At 35.5% G+C, this 14,886-nt stretch overlaps 1 protein-coding gene across 1 annotated transcript in view; it reads left to right on the top strand.

The window, feature by feature from the left end:
• The first annotated feature begins 720 nt into the window (after window positions 1-720).
• The window catches only part of LOC148949417 (uncharacterized), a 69,811-nt gene continuing 55,645 nt past the window's right edge, over window positions 721-14,886 (top strand). Inside the window, exons 1-2 of the mRNA XM_089093443.1 lie at window positions 721-778; window positions 12,584-12,767. Coding sequence (XP_088949569.1) covers window positions 12,629-12,767 — 139 coding nt within the window. The 5' untranslated portion in view covers window positions 721-778; window positions 12,584-12,628. The remainder of the gene's footprint in view (window positions 779-12,583; window positions 12,768-14,886) is intronic.

Below are 14,886 nucleotides of genomic sequence, written 5' to 3'. Positions count from 1 at the left end.
GCAGATTTAATAGCTTTCAGCCCTTGCCCAAAGACTCGGGGGGGGGGGTTGACATCCCCAGAGACATAATTGTTTGGACCTTTCAACTATGCACAACAAAAGGGCTATCTTAAAATTTTAATTGGGTGTGTTTGGGAAATTAAAAGGCATGGGAGGTCGACTAGTTAACCTCCAATCACTTTTGACTCTTGAAAATGGCCCTAGAACTTTCAATTCCCATTCGAATGAGCTCCTTCCAAAGTTTATACAACAACTCCTTCTGTACGATAGGCCTTGGTGAAAAAAAATACATTTTACCCACGTTGCTTTTTAATTAGACCACACTATTGCACTGCCAATTATGAGAAATCACGCATTCAGAATTGTTTTTAATTTAGAAGATTAAAGTTACTAAAATACCAATGTTAAAAATAGCGTATCTTACAAAAGTTTGATTTTGATGGTTTAAGTGCTTTACACTATAGTCCATCAGTAATCAAAATAGCCTAAGATACAGAGGCTAAGATGTGTAATTTTGAGTGCAGGAAACTCCATAATGTCAAGTTGTTTCTGGTTGATGAATTATTTGTATCACGCCAATTATTGACCGTTTTACCACTGTGTATATAATTAGTAATATATATACAGTGTTTTTTACTTTAGTTTATTTTACTAGAGAATCGCAATATAAAACCACTATTACGATTTACGAAAAAGAAATAAAACCCCTCAAATCAATGGCAAGAATTTTGAAATAAGAACATATGGTTTCGTTTTGGGATTCTTTCTAACTTAGTTGGTAGGTTGAAATTGATTGTTTTGAAGGTTAGAAACTGAGTATCATTAAAAAAAAAAAACATGTGAATTTCCTCTTTACCAGAACATTGTTGATCTAGAGTAATGGCCTCACAAGTAGGCTTAAGTGATGAAACCTCAACAATAGATATCGAGCCCAAATTATGGCAGAAGGGACCTCTAAGAACCCACCTCTTCTGGACACTAACTTTTAAAAACTGTTGGCAAGTTTGGCATGACATGAAAAAAGCAATCAAAGTAGACCCAAAGCCCAAATTAGGCCCTTTGAGAAGGAAACATGCTATGGAAACAATTCTTACTTCATAATAGGCTAGGCTATGTAGAATAATTATTGCCTAGTTAACAAATTCTGACAGCAGCTCCAATGAAACAAAGCTCCCCGCCCCTCATGTGCATATAAATCAGAGTTGGAGTTAGGCTAGGTCTTTTTTCTTGGGTGTGGCAAATGTATACTTTGCTGCTCCTGGATACACCATCAACACTGTTAATATTACAATATTTGCCCATATATTACAGATGTAGCTTGTTTTGCTGCCCCCTCCCCATTTGTGGTAAATTTCTAGTGGGCTATATAATTTAGCTAAGAGAAAGTGAAAATGTCATTTGATGCCTTTTTTATGCTCTTTCATAATTCAAAATCACTTCTGGGGCTAGTTGCATCTTGAGCCCTTAAAGGCACCCCAAAGGTATTTGATTTTTGTAACCACACAAAGAAGTTTCAACACTAGCCTAGTTAAGTTACACTGAAAAGTGGTTAAAAACATATCACTAGTTTAAGAATAAGTTGTTCAGGGGTAACATAGTCCAAAAATACTTATTTATAACAATTCAAACCTCATTTATTAGACAACTCAAATATAAACTGTTTTCCTACCATTTCAAGTTTTTCAAATGCTGTCAACAATTCAGGATATATTCCAATTCAGGGTATATATTTGCACATTAGGGGGTTGGGTAAATTTCATGGTAGATTTGCACTGGTCTACATAAGTTAGGATGAAAGTGAAAACATCATTTGATGCTTTTTTATGCTCTTTCATTATTCATATAAAATATCTTTGGGGCCCCTTTAAGGGCTCAAGAATAACTTATAACCCTTGCCCTGAAGACTGTGGGGGGAACGTTCTAATAAAAGGTATAATTTCGTCAACTTTAAACTGCGTGGAACAAAATGGCTATCTCAAAACTTTGATTGGATATTTTTGGGGTAAAGGTGGGCATGGAAGGGGTTAATTGCCTTCCAATCATTTTTGAATATTAAAAAGGGCACTAGCCATTTCAACTTCCAATCAAATGAGCCATTTCTGAAGTTTCTACGGCAACGCGTTCTATAAAAACCTTATATGCCCGAAGGGCATAACTTACAAACCTTGCCCTATGGGCTGTCGGGGGGTGTCATCCTCAAAGACCTAATTTCCAGAACTTTCGATTACGTTGAACAAAATGGCCATCTTGAAATTTTGATTGGATGTGTTTGGGGAAAAGGTGGGCATGAGAGGGGGGTTAGTTGCCCTCCAATCGCTCTCGACTATTACAAAGAGCACTAGCCCTTTGAATTTCAAATCAAATGAGCCTTTTTTGAAGTTTCTACGACAACGATTTCTATAAAAACCTTATATGCCCCCAGGGCATAACTTACAACCCTTGCCCAAAGGGCTGTTGGGGAGTGTCCTCCTCAAAAAACATAGTTTCTATCTGGAAATCAACTACCCTGAACAAAATTGCTATCTAAAAATTTTGATTGGATGTGTTTGGGGAAAAGGTGGGCGTGAGAGGTGGGTTAATTGCCCTCAGATCACTTTCGACTATTAAAAATGGAACTAGAACTTTGAACTTCCAATCGAATGAGCCCTTTTTCAAGTTTCTACGACAAAGATTTCGATAAAAACTTATATGCCCCCAGGATATAACTTACAACCCTTGCCCTGAAGACTGTGGGGGGAGTGCCCTGCTCAAAGGTATAATTACCTGAACTTTAAACTGCGCGGAACAAAAAGATTATCTCAAAATTTTGATTGGAAGAGTTTGGGGAAATGGTGGGCATGGAAGGGTTGTTAGTTGCCTTCCAATCACTTTCGACTATTAAAAAGGGCACTAGCCATTTCAATTTCCAATTGAATGAGCCCTTTTTGCAGTTTCTACAACAACGAGTTCTATAAAACCTTGTATGCCCCCCGGGCATAACTTACAACCCTTGCCCGGAGGCTGGGGGCGGGGGGGGGGGTGTCATCCTGAAAGACCTAATTTCCAGAACTTTTAACAACGTTTAAAATAATGACTACCTTAAAATTTTTATTGAATGTGTTTGGAGAAAAGGTGGGCGTAAGAGGGATGTTACTTGCCATCCAATCACTTTCGACTATTAAAAAGAGCACTAGCCCTTTGAATTTCCAATCGAATGAGCATTTTTTGAAGTTTCTACACCAACACTTTCTATAAAAACCTTATATGCCTCCAGGGCATAACTTATAGCATTTTCCCCGGGGAATTTGGTGAGGTGTTCTCCTCAAAAACATATTTTCTAACTGGAAATCACCTACACAGAACAAATTGGCTATTTAAGAAGATCAAGCGAATTTGTGTGAGGACAGAGTGGGGTTGAAAGGGGTGTTAGTTGAATTCCATTCACTTTGGACTAATGAAAAGGGCACAAACTCCGATTTCCAATTGAATGAGCCCTTTTCGAAGTTTCTACGACAACTTCTTTGATACAAAGTGTCCTGGTCTAAAGGAAAAAAAGAATAATACATTGTGCCAACATCGTTCTTATATACCCCCAGGGCATAACTTAAAACCCTCGCCCTGAGGGTTGTGGGGAATTGACCTCCTCAAAAACATATTTTCTATCTGCAAATCAACTACGCTGAAACAAATGGTTATCTCGAAACTGTTTGTGTTGATATTTAGGGAGGTGGGTTGTTGAGGAGGGTTGTTAGTTGGCTTTCATTCACTTTAGACTATTAAGAAGGGCACAAGCCACTCCCATTTACTGTCTAATGAATCGTTTTCGAAGTTTCTACAACAACTTTTTTGATACGAAGCTCCCTGGTCTAAAGGAAAAAAAAATAATACATTGTGCAAACATCGTTCTTATATGCCCCCAGAGCATAACTTAAAACCCTTGCCCTGAGGGTTGTGGGGGAGTGACCTTTTCAAAAACATATTTTCTATCTAGAAATCAACTACTCTGAACAAAATAGATGTCTCAAAATTTTGATTGGATGTGTTTGGAGGAATGATGGGCATGGGGGGTAGTTGCCTTCCAATCAATTTTGACTATTAAAAAGGGCACTAGCCACTCTAATTTCCAATCGAATGAACCCTTTTCAAAGTTTCTACTACAGCTGCTTCGATACGAAGTGCCCTGGTCTAAGACCAAGAAAAAAAAAATACATTGTGCCAACATCGTTCTTTACTTAGGTAGCGCTATTGCGCTGCCTATGATAAGTTAAACAAAAAAATATATTTTATGAACAATAATTCCATTGATATGGCATGCCTTCAGGAAACTCATTTAACCCAAAATAAACAAACTACGTCCCCGGGAAATACTATCCTGAGAAAGGAAAGATCATCAGAGAGAAAAGAAGGTGGCGTAGCTTTGATAATAAACAATAATATAAAATTTTGTGGCATCAACCTTCCAGATTTTGTAAATGATGTTGATAGGCGATGTTGATGTTGATGTTGATAGGCGGGGGAAGGAATGATTGGTAAATGGGATGTTGGAGGAGAGAGGAGCCAAATCTTTGGCATAATTTTTCTTGGTGGTAAGACTGGGATTCAAGTTTAAATTCTTTGAGGTAAAAGGAGTAAGGTAGAGGGGAACCGCCATAAATGATTTGCAGTGATCTCTTCTGAGCTCGTTCTATTTTATCAGTTTCATCCTGAGTAAGGGCAAAGTGCCAAATCGGACAAGTATATTCAAATGAGGGGCGGATGAAAGTGCAAAATATTAGTTTCAGTTTGTCCTTAGGAACCCGAAATTTTTCAGTGTTTTTAGCATTTGGATTGCGCCGTTAGCTTTTTTTACAATTGTCTTTGTATTCTCCCGCCAAAAGAGGTCAGAGAAATCACCACACCAATTAAAGTTATTTTACGACTTATTAGCTCGGAAGCGATAGGAGGTTCAAAAGACGGTTGAGTATTCCGAAGAAAAGAAAGTGTCGTGACCAAGCATTTGTCTTTATTCACGACCATGTTTAGTTCAGCCGCCTCTGAGGTAACTTGGTCGATGAAACCAGGAGCATTGCTCCTTGAATCCTTAGATATGATTTCCGTTATGGACAAGTCGTCAACGTATTTCCACTTGTCCTCCTGCTCAACAGCAATTTCATTTATCATGAGGGGGAAGCCCAGCGGCTTGATCACCGTTCCTTGTGGAATTCCACAAAAAAACTGGCAGAGAAGTAGAAAATTGGTCTTTATACTTTAAAGTTTGCTCTCTATTTGTTAAGAAGCTCTTGAGGATTTTAATAATAAAGCTGGGTATATTTTTTTCCGCCATTTTTTTTAAAAGGATTTTGTTATCAACAATGTCAAATGCTTTTCTGAAATCAATTGCAATTAAATTTATCTATTTTCCAGTTTCATCCAGGTGTTTTAAAATAAAATCAATTAAATTAACGAGGTAATGAACTATCAAACACTTAGGGATGTTACCCAATTGCTTTTGATCAGTTACTTTCAAAAGATATTTTTTCAGCCATGCAGCAACAAAGCAAAACTGTTGCTGCATGTGGCAGCATGTGGCAACAGTTCTACAGTGCAAAAGAGAGCGAGAGTGAATAGGAAGAACCGTATTGGTGCCAGCTGGCCTGTAAACATCAAAATGCTGGGGACAGCAAGCTCAAGTACTTGCAGTTCCCACAACCCATCATCAGTAATAATAGATTTGATAGTGAGAACCAGGTATTTGCCGAAAGGAGATCATTTTATTTCCAGGTGCTGTTTTTCAGAAGACAAAGAAGGATTAGATTGCTCACCATTTGAAGATACTATTTTGAAGCAAAAGGGGCAAAAGGACTGTATGGTAGTCCATATATCCTTGTAAAAAATCTGGATGTGGATGGATGGGTCATTATCTGAAGTTACAATGCAAGGGATGCCGTATCTTGTAAAATGGTCTTTTAGCTGGGATGATATGGTTTTTCCTAGATGATCACAATTGACTATAATAAAGTGGCTTCCTTCCAAGCAGAACAGGTGTACTCTAACATGTTCCTATGGGTGGTTAGGTATATCAAGTTTTGTGAGAGATTCTGTCTGGGTTCTTCCTTTGGAATGTTTGGCAGAATGAGCAACTTTTGACATATTCTTAAATGTTCTTGGTCATGCCTGGCTAATAGACAGTTGTCCTAGCTCTTTGCTTATTTTTTTTCAATGCTAAGGTGAGAACCATGTATACTTTTGAGAGTGTTGAAACGAAAGCTCTTGGGGATTTCCAAACAGTTTTCTTTGAGTATAACTCCATCAACAACTGGTTGGATGCATCAACATGTTGCTCTAGGTTAAGGATTAAAGAGGTGTATGGTGCTGCAAATCTACTTTTTAATGGTGTTAAAACTGCTGTCAGAAATTTATTCTCACTTAAACTTCTGCTGCTTTGAAAAAATTTTTTGTGGCTTTCTCTGGGATGACAGATTTGGAATGTAATGTGACATGTAGGCCTAGCTCAGCAACCCTAATAAAGTTTGAAGTTCTTCTCGGTTGCATAGTGAGGGTATTTCTTTCAGAGCTTTAACTGTCTCTGGGTTAGGATGGACAACATCCTTAGAGACCACATGTCCAAAGTAAGGCATGGACTCCAACTTGAGTATGTACTCTGCTTTGCTTAACTTTGTATTCTGTTCCCTGGCTCTAGTTATTGCAGTTGTCATGTTTGCATCGTGTTCACTGTCAGATTTTCCTGAAATAATAATGTCGTTATCAGTGACAGAGGATCTAGGTATACCCTCAAATGTATCCTCAATTTACCTCTGAAACTCATCCTGAGTGGATACAAGGCCAAAGAGCATTGCTGGAATTTCAATCTTTGAAATGGTGCTGCAAAAGTTGTGAAATCAGATGATTCTTTATCAAGACATAGAGACCAATAACCATGTCTTGCATCAAGTGTAATAAAGAATCCTTCATGTTTTTGAATAGTCTCATTAGAGGTTAGCCTAGGTTGGTGTGGCCTTTTTATGGCTTTGTTAAGGTCATGTGGATCTGCACAAATCCAAGGTGACTTGTCAGGCTTTTTAACAACTACTTTTGAATTTACCCAGTCTGTGGTTGATGACATCTAAGCTTTCAATGTGCTCAAGCTCTTCCTTGAAACTTGGTAAGACTGCCTCGGGGTTGCGTTTTATTGGTTGAATTGTTGACTGTACCCCTTCTTTTAGAACAATATTACATTTGCCTTTTAATTTTCCAATACTGTGCCATTAAAGATATCTTCGAATTTGGTAAACAGGTTGTCTGATGATTCATTGATAGTAAGAATGCATTCTATTAGCTGCAACTTGTGGCTTGGATAAATCCAAATATTGGTTTAGAGGCTACATCTACTATAAAGAAAATTAATAGTTCACTGTTCCTATTGTTGTGAGAACCAAGGAGATGGCATATCCCAAAAGCTGGAATTTTCTGGCAACAGAAACTAGTAAGGATTTGACAGGTTGGATGGAGTGCTGGATTTTATCCAGTAGGGCCTTTATTACTGAATTTTATCAAGTTGTAAAGAGGTTGTCCTGCTGGAGCAGTAGAGAGGTCCTACTGGATTTTATCCAGTAGGCCGTCCACGGTTGGGGTGGAAGGATGTCGTAAAGAAACTACTACTACTAACAACTCACCGCAGCACCAAGCCCCCTGAGGCCAACACACCTACGCACGCTCCTCCTCAATCTCAATCTATTTAAAGCCTCCCTCTTTACACCCTCCCAGGAAGTTTCGATTTCCTTTAAATCTTTCTTTTTGACGTCCTCCCACCCCATTCGAGGACGACCTACTGTCCGTTTAGCCCTAGACGGTTGGCCGACAAGACAATCTTCGGCAATCTGTCATCTTTCATCCACGCAATGTGCCCTAGCCTGCCAGAACTTCCAATTACGTTGAAAAAATGGATATTTAAAAATTTTGATTGGACTTGTTTGGGAAAATGATGGGCGTGGAAGGGATGTTATTTGCCTTCAAAACACTTTCGACTATTAAAAAGAACACTAGCCATTTAAATTGCCAATCAAATGAGCCCTTTTTGAAGTTTTAACGACAACGTTTTCTACAGAAACCTTATATGCCCCCGGGGCATAACTTACAACCCTTGCCCTGAGGGCTTTGAGGGGTGTCATCGTCAAAGACCTAATTTCCAGAATTTTCAACCACGTTGAACAAAATGACTATCTAAAAATTTTTATTGGATGTATTTGGGGAAAAGGTGGGTGTGAGAGGGGGAGGGGTTAGTTGCCCTCAAATCTCTTTCGACTGTTGAAAAGGGCACTAGCCCTTATGAATTTCCTATCGAATGAGCCCTTTTTGAATTTTCTACTATAAAAAGCTTATATACCCCAGGGCATAACTTACAATCCTGGCCCTGAGGACTGTGGGGGAGTGTCCTCCTCAAAAAAATTATTTCTATCTGGAAATCAACTACGTAGAACGAAATGGCTATCTCAAAATTTTGATTGGATGTGTTTGGGGAAATGGTGGGCGTGGAAGGGGTGTTCGTTGCCTTCCAATCACTTTTGACCCTTAAAAAGGGCAATAGAGCTCTCGATTTCCAATCGAATGGGACCCCTTTGAAGTTTTTAAGACCACCCCTTCCATATGAAGTGCCTCTGGGGGAAAAAAATAAATAAATGATAAAACATTGGAGCCGTATGGCCTTTACTATTGGCAACGCTATAGCGTTGCCTCTGATATTCTTAGCTGCAGTCCTAGATTTTTTCCCTAAGACACCTTCAGCAACTTAACAAATTATTTTTCTAAAATTATTTCAATCATCCTCCGCATTATCAAATTTTAAACTCTGAAGTTTAGTATTCAATTGTTCCTGGAAAGTTTAGATACATGATCACAAATGGGTGAGACTTAAGTTTATAAGTGTATTTTGGTTTAGAACAGTCATACAGCTTAGTGCATTTTTGGTTTAATTATTTCTAATGAAACACATTTAATAGTCAATGAAATTGTCCTGAAAAATTAATTTTCGAAATATTTCCCTAAGAACAATGACTCTTTTTTGCTTATATAGCCTATATGTCTATACTTGACAAACATGCAAGTAGGTATGCTTATGCAGAGCCCCCCCCCCCCCCAAAAAAAACAACTAGATTGGTCCAAAAATTAAACTTGAAAAATCCAAATTATAGGCCTAAAAATTTTATATAGGTTTTGATCCTCCTACCCAGCACAAATACTTAATACCCCCCGCCTCCTAAGGGTCAGACTTATGTGTACCTATACAAGGGAAGATTTTCAATAAATATAACTATTAGTATCTAGCTAATAAAAATGTTAGATTTGCAAGTTAAAAATCATTGTGATATTTTGGTTGTTTTCTTCATATACGTTTTTTTACCATTTACTATTTTTTAGACATTATTTTTCAAAAAAAATAAAATAAAATAAAACTTACAGTTTAAAGACCTGTAAAAAGGCAGCAGAAAAAAACAGAATCTTGCTCAAACTTGAACAGCCTGGTGAACATTTACAGGTTAGAAGCAAAGGAATGCAGCTACCTTTTTCGCTGCTATTGACCAGCTAACAGTCTAAACAGCCTGTTAAACCTTCAGTAATCTTTTTTCTCTATTAACTGCCCACAAGTCAGGCAGTTAAGAGTTTTCTCATGAAAACAATTAACTTGAAAAGCAGTTTAACAGACACAAAATGGTATTAGAAAAAAAGCCCTCAAAATGATTGTCATTAACTGGATAGATTTCCATGCAAGCAAGAGCAAATCCTTTTAAAGCTAAAAAGTTTTTCTTCTGCTCTTTTTTTAATCTAAAACTTTTTTTCTATATGGGCGGCATATAAGAACTTGAATCCATAGCATTTAGATTGACGAGCAGAGTAGGTTGGTGAACTGTGGAATGCTCCATCATTGTTGCCCAAATAAGAAATAAGCCAAAGTACGAACAAGCTATTTTTGATAAAGCCAAGAAAAACTGAAGCAGTATAATGAACTGCAATAAATTCTCTATAAACAAGAACAAAACTTTTCTTTTACTCTTACAATTGTACATTTCAGCAACGTAAAATGTAACTTTTACCACAAAAACAGCATTTAAGAACTTGCTTCCATAGAAAGTAGATTGATGAGAAAAATATCTTTTGTCAACTATTGACTGTTTAGCTATCACGTATAAGTGAATAACTTACAACTTTGGCTCCTTATCACGTATAACTTATAACTTATAATCTATAACCTATAACCAACTTATAACCTAAATCATGCTCTAACCTATACTTTTTCAAAGAAAGATTTATACTTCTTAAAGAAAGATTTAAAGGAAATTGCAACTTCTGGGGAGGGTGTAAAGAGGTAGGTTTGGAATAGATTGGGATGGAGGTGGAGCGTGCATGGCTGTGTTTGCCTCAGGCGGCTTGGTGCTGCAGTGAGTTTTTAGTAGTAGTAGTAGTAGTATTTTGTTTTAATAAAAAAAAATTTGTTTCAACAAATTTCAGCAGAATTCAAAAAGAGAACTACATTTTCAGAAGGAAAATTAGAGTTAAAAAAAAAAATACTATCATTTAACAAAACTTCTATCTAGCCTACAAAGTATCACAAAGAAACAAATTCCTGAAAATTTCTTTATGCAGGAAACTGTTCAAACAAAGGTATCAGGGCTAGATTCGGGATTCTATCAAGGGTAGATGGCTAGAATTTTGAATGACTTTTGTTTTGCTTGCTGAACCTATCTTGTCCCTTTTCTTTACCTGCCCCTTGGGCAAAATAATCTGTTTTAATCAAGGCAGGTTGGCTTATTTACTGTTTTTGACAACAGTAGCTAAACAGTCAATAGTTGACAAAAGATATTTTTCTCATCAATCTACTTTCTATGGAAGCAGGTTCTTAAATGTTGTTTTTGTGGTAAAAGTTACATTTTACGTTGCTGAAATGTACAATTGTAAGAGTAAAAGAAAAGTTTTGTTCTTGTTTATAGAGAATTTATTGCAGTTCATTATACTGCTTCAGTTTTTCTTGGCTTTATCAAAAATAGCTTGTTCGTACTTTGGCTTATTTCTTATTTGGGCAACAATGATGAAACATTCCACAGTTCACCAACCTGCTCTGCTCGTCAATCTAAATGCTATGGATTCAAGTTCTTATATGCCGCCCATATAGAAAAAAAGTTTTAGATTAAAAAAAAAGCAGAAGGAAAACTTTTTAGCTTTAAAAGGATTTGCTCTTGCTTGCATGGAAATCTAACCAGTTAATGACAATCATTTTGAGGGCTTTTTTTCTAATACCATTTTGTATATGTTAAACTGCTTTACAAGTTAATTGTTTTCATGAGAAAACTCTTAACTGCCTGACTTGTGGGCAGTTAATAGAGAAAAAAGATTACTGAAGGTTTAACAGGCTGTTTACTGTTAGCTGGTCAATAGCAGCGAAAAAGGTAGCTGCATTCCTTTGCTTCTAACCTGTAAATGCTCACCAGGCTGTTCAAGTTTGAGCAAGATTCTGTTTTTTTTCTGCTGCCTTTTTACAGGTCTTTAAACTTTAAGTTTTATTTTATTTATTTTTCTTTTTAGAAAAATAATGTTTAAAAAATAGTAAATGGTAAAAAAAAACCTATATGAAGAAAACAAACAAAATATCACAATGATTTTTAACTTGCAAATCTAACATTTTTATTAGCTAGATGCTAATAGTTATATTTATTGAAAATCTTTCCTTGTATAGGTACACACACATAAGTCTGACCCTTAGGAGGGGGGGGGGGTATTAAGTATTTGTGCTGGGTAGGAGGATCAAAACCTATGTAAAGTGAATTTTTAGGCCTATAATTTGGATTTTTCAAGTTTAATTTTTGGACCAATCTAGTTTGTTTTTTTTTGGGGGGGGGGGGCTGTGCATAAGCATATCTACTTGCATGTTTGTCCAGTATAGACATATAGGCTATATAAGCAAAAAAGAGTCATTGTTCTTAGGGAAATATTTCAAAAATTAATTTTTCAGGACAAGTTCATTGACTATTAAATTTGTTTCATTAGAAATAATTAAACCAAAAATGCACTAAGGTGTATGACTGTTCTAAACCAAAATACAGTTATAAACTTAAGTCTCACCTTGTCCCATTTGTGATCATGTTTCTGGAAACCACCAAATGGTTCAGTATCCTTTTTGACAATGTTATAACACGATTTTAACGAACTGGCTGGTTTTTCTTCCATGAAAAGGGGGTGGGGTGGGGATTGATTAGTAGTTTATAAGTCGTTTGGAGAGTATACCCTGTTTTCTCTATAGTTTGATGCACACTACTTTTTCTCTGCTTCCCACAAAACAGCACATGCAACGATTTGTTTTTCTTTTTTATGCTTGTGGTCGGACGAGCTCTTTGGCTTATTAAAAAATAATTACCTTTTTATTCTGCTTTTAGGGTCAGACAATATGTATGCACAATTGTGTACAGGGTGGAAGATCTCCATCTTAATATTAGTAATCATGGTACCCATGTAGTTTCTCCCTAAGGGTCAGACATGTGTGTAAGCTGTCTCCAGATCTTCTATCTGTAGAGTTAATAGACCTGTATGCACCCACGTACTTATAAAATAGTCATTTGTTTTACATATATTGTTTTAGGAGTCTATATTTATTCTGCACTGAGCGCTACGTCATTGAAACAAAATGTATTCGTCAAGCAGTTCACGACGGAAATATCAAAATGACGAATGTGTTGATGATGTTCTGCAAACTTTTGACAAGATTGTGTTGGAGCAAGCTCAACTTGAAAGAAGGAAATTTGTTGCATTTGAGAAGAAAAAAGGTTTGTAATTCCTCCCTGCCTCTCCTTCTCTTAACAAAGTTTCAGTTATCTGAAAAGTTCATTCTACTCTCTGTAAAATTTTAAAACTGTATAAACCTTATAATAATTTAAGGGTAAATGTGTCAATGTCTTTTTTGCTTTATTGAGTATTACCTACTTTGTCTTTTGTTTTATATCGGATTTTTTTATGGATATTAGTTCAAATCAAGCAATCTATTCATTAAATATTCGATTTTGAGTTTCCAATGGGTAAATGGGTAGTTTTGAACAATATTAATCAGAACAAAAAAGAGTTTAAAACGGAGATGTTTTGGAATTGCGTAAAATCCTACAAATGTCTATGTGTGAAATGTTCCTTGATAACGATTGAGCATGAATCATAAACTTTAATAGTTTTAATTTTTCATTTTTGCAAAAGTTTTTTGGACCTGTTTATTAAATATTCGATTTTGAGTTTCCAATGGATAACTGTGTAGTTTTGAACAATATTATACAGAACAAAAAAGAGTTTAAAACGGATATGTTTTGGAATTGCGTAAAATCCTACAAATGTCTATGTGTGAAATGTTCCTTGATAACGATTGAGCATGAATCATAAAATTTAATAGTTTTAATTTTTCATTTTTGCAAAAGTTTTTTGGACCTGTTTATTAAATATTCGATTTTGAGTTTCCAATGGATAACTGTGTAGTTTTGAACAATATTATACAGAACAAAAAAGAGTTTAAAACGGATATGTTTTGGAATTGCGTAAAATCCTACAAATGTCTATGTGTGAAATGTTCCTTGATAACGATTGAGCATGAATCATAAACTTTAATAGTTTTAATTTTTCATTTTTGCAAAAGTTTTTTGGACCTGTTTATTAAATATTCGATTTTGAGTTTCCAATGGATAACTGTGTAGTTTTGAACAATATTATACAGAACAAAAAAGAGTTTAAAACGGATATGTTTTGGAATTGCGTAAAATCCTACAAATGTCTATGTGTGAAATGTTCCTTGATAACGATTGAGCATGAATCATAAACTTTAATAGTTTTAATTTTTCATTTTTGCAAAAGTTTTTTGGACCTGTTTATTAAATATTCGATTTTGAGTTTCCAATGGATAACTGTGTAGTTTTGAACAATATTATACAGAACAAAAAAGAGTTTAAAACTGATATGTTTTGGAATTGCGTAAAATCCTACAAATGTCTATGTGTGAAATGTTCCTTGATAACGATTGAGCATGAATCATAAAATTTAATAGTTTTAATTTTTCATTTTTGCAAAAGTTTTTTGGACCTGTTTATTAAATATTCGATTTTGAGTTTCCAATGGATAACTGTGTAGTTTTGAACAATATTATACAGAACAAAAAAGAGTTTAAAACGGATATCTTTTGGAATTGCGTAAAATCCTACAAATGTCTATGTGTGAAATGTTCCTTGATAACGATTGAGCATGAATCATAAACTTTAATAGTTTTAATTTTTCATTTTTGCAAAAGTTTTTTGGACCTGTTTATTAAATATTCGATTTTGAGTTTCCAATGGATAACTGTGTAGTTTTGAACAATATTATACAGAACAAAAAAGAGTTTAAAACGGATATGTTTTGGAATTGCCTAAAATCCCACAAATGTTTATGTGTGAAATACCTTGATAACGATTGAGCATGAATCATAAACTTTAATAGCTTTAATTCTTTTATTTTTGCAAAAGTTTTTCAAAACCATGTGGTTGAGATATCTGAGTAAAAAGTAAGATGTCCTCATCTTCAGAAGATTATTTCTTCACTACAACTTTTGAGACGCCTTTTAAGTTATACATTAATGAGTTGTTTTGTTTGATTTTCACCAATTGTTTACTTTTAGATGTATTAATACTTTCGTTATCACTGATGATATGCCAGACCCCTTCATATTTATTTCTTAGTTTTTTTTTTTAATAACGTTTTTATTGAGAATAATTTCCCATCGCTGTTGTCAAGAACAAGTTATTCAAACTTAAAGAATGGTTTGAAGGTTATAATTAGGGCTCTGCGATGCATTGGGATGGCTCAGCTGTCTCTTAAATCAATTTTATTCTTTTTTGAATGGTTGTTTCGATTGATTGCGTCCGTACGTAAGGAAGG

This window comes from Artemia sp. Qi Xiang Cuo, chromosome 8 (assembly GCF_049724085.1).
Source record: "Artemia sp. Qi Xiang Cuo chromosome 8, ASM4972408v1, whole genome shotgun sequence".
NCBI classification, from domain to species: domain Eukaryota; kingdom Metazoa; phylum Arthropoda; class Branchiopoda; order Anostraca; family Artemiidae; genus Artemia; species Artemia sp. Qi Xiang Cuo.
The sequence above is the reverse complement of the archived record's forward strand: the minus strand, read 5'-3'. Positions and strand labels throughout refer to the sequence as shown.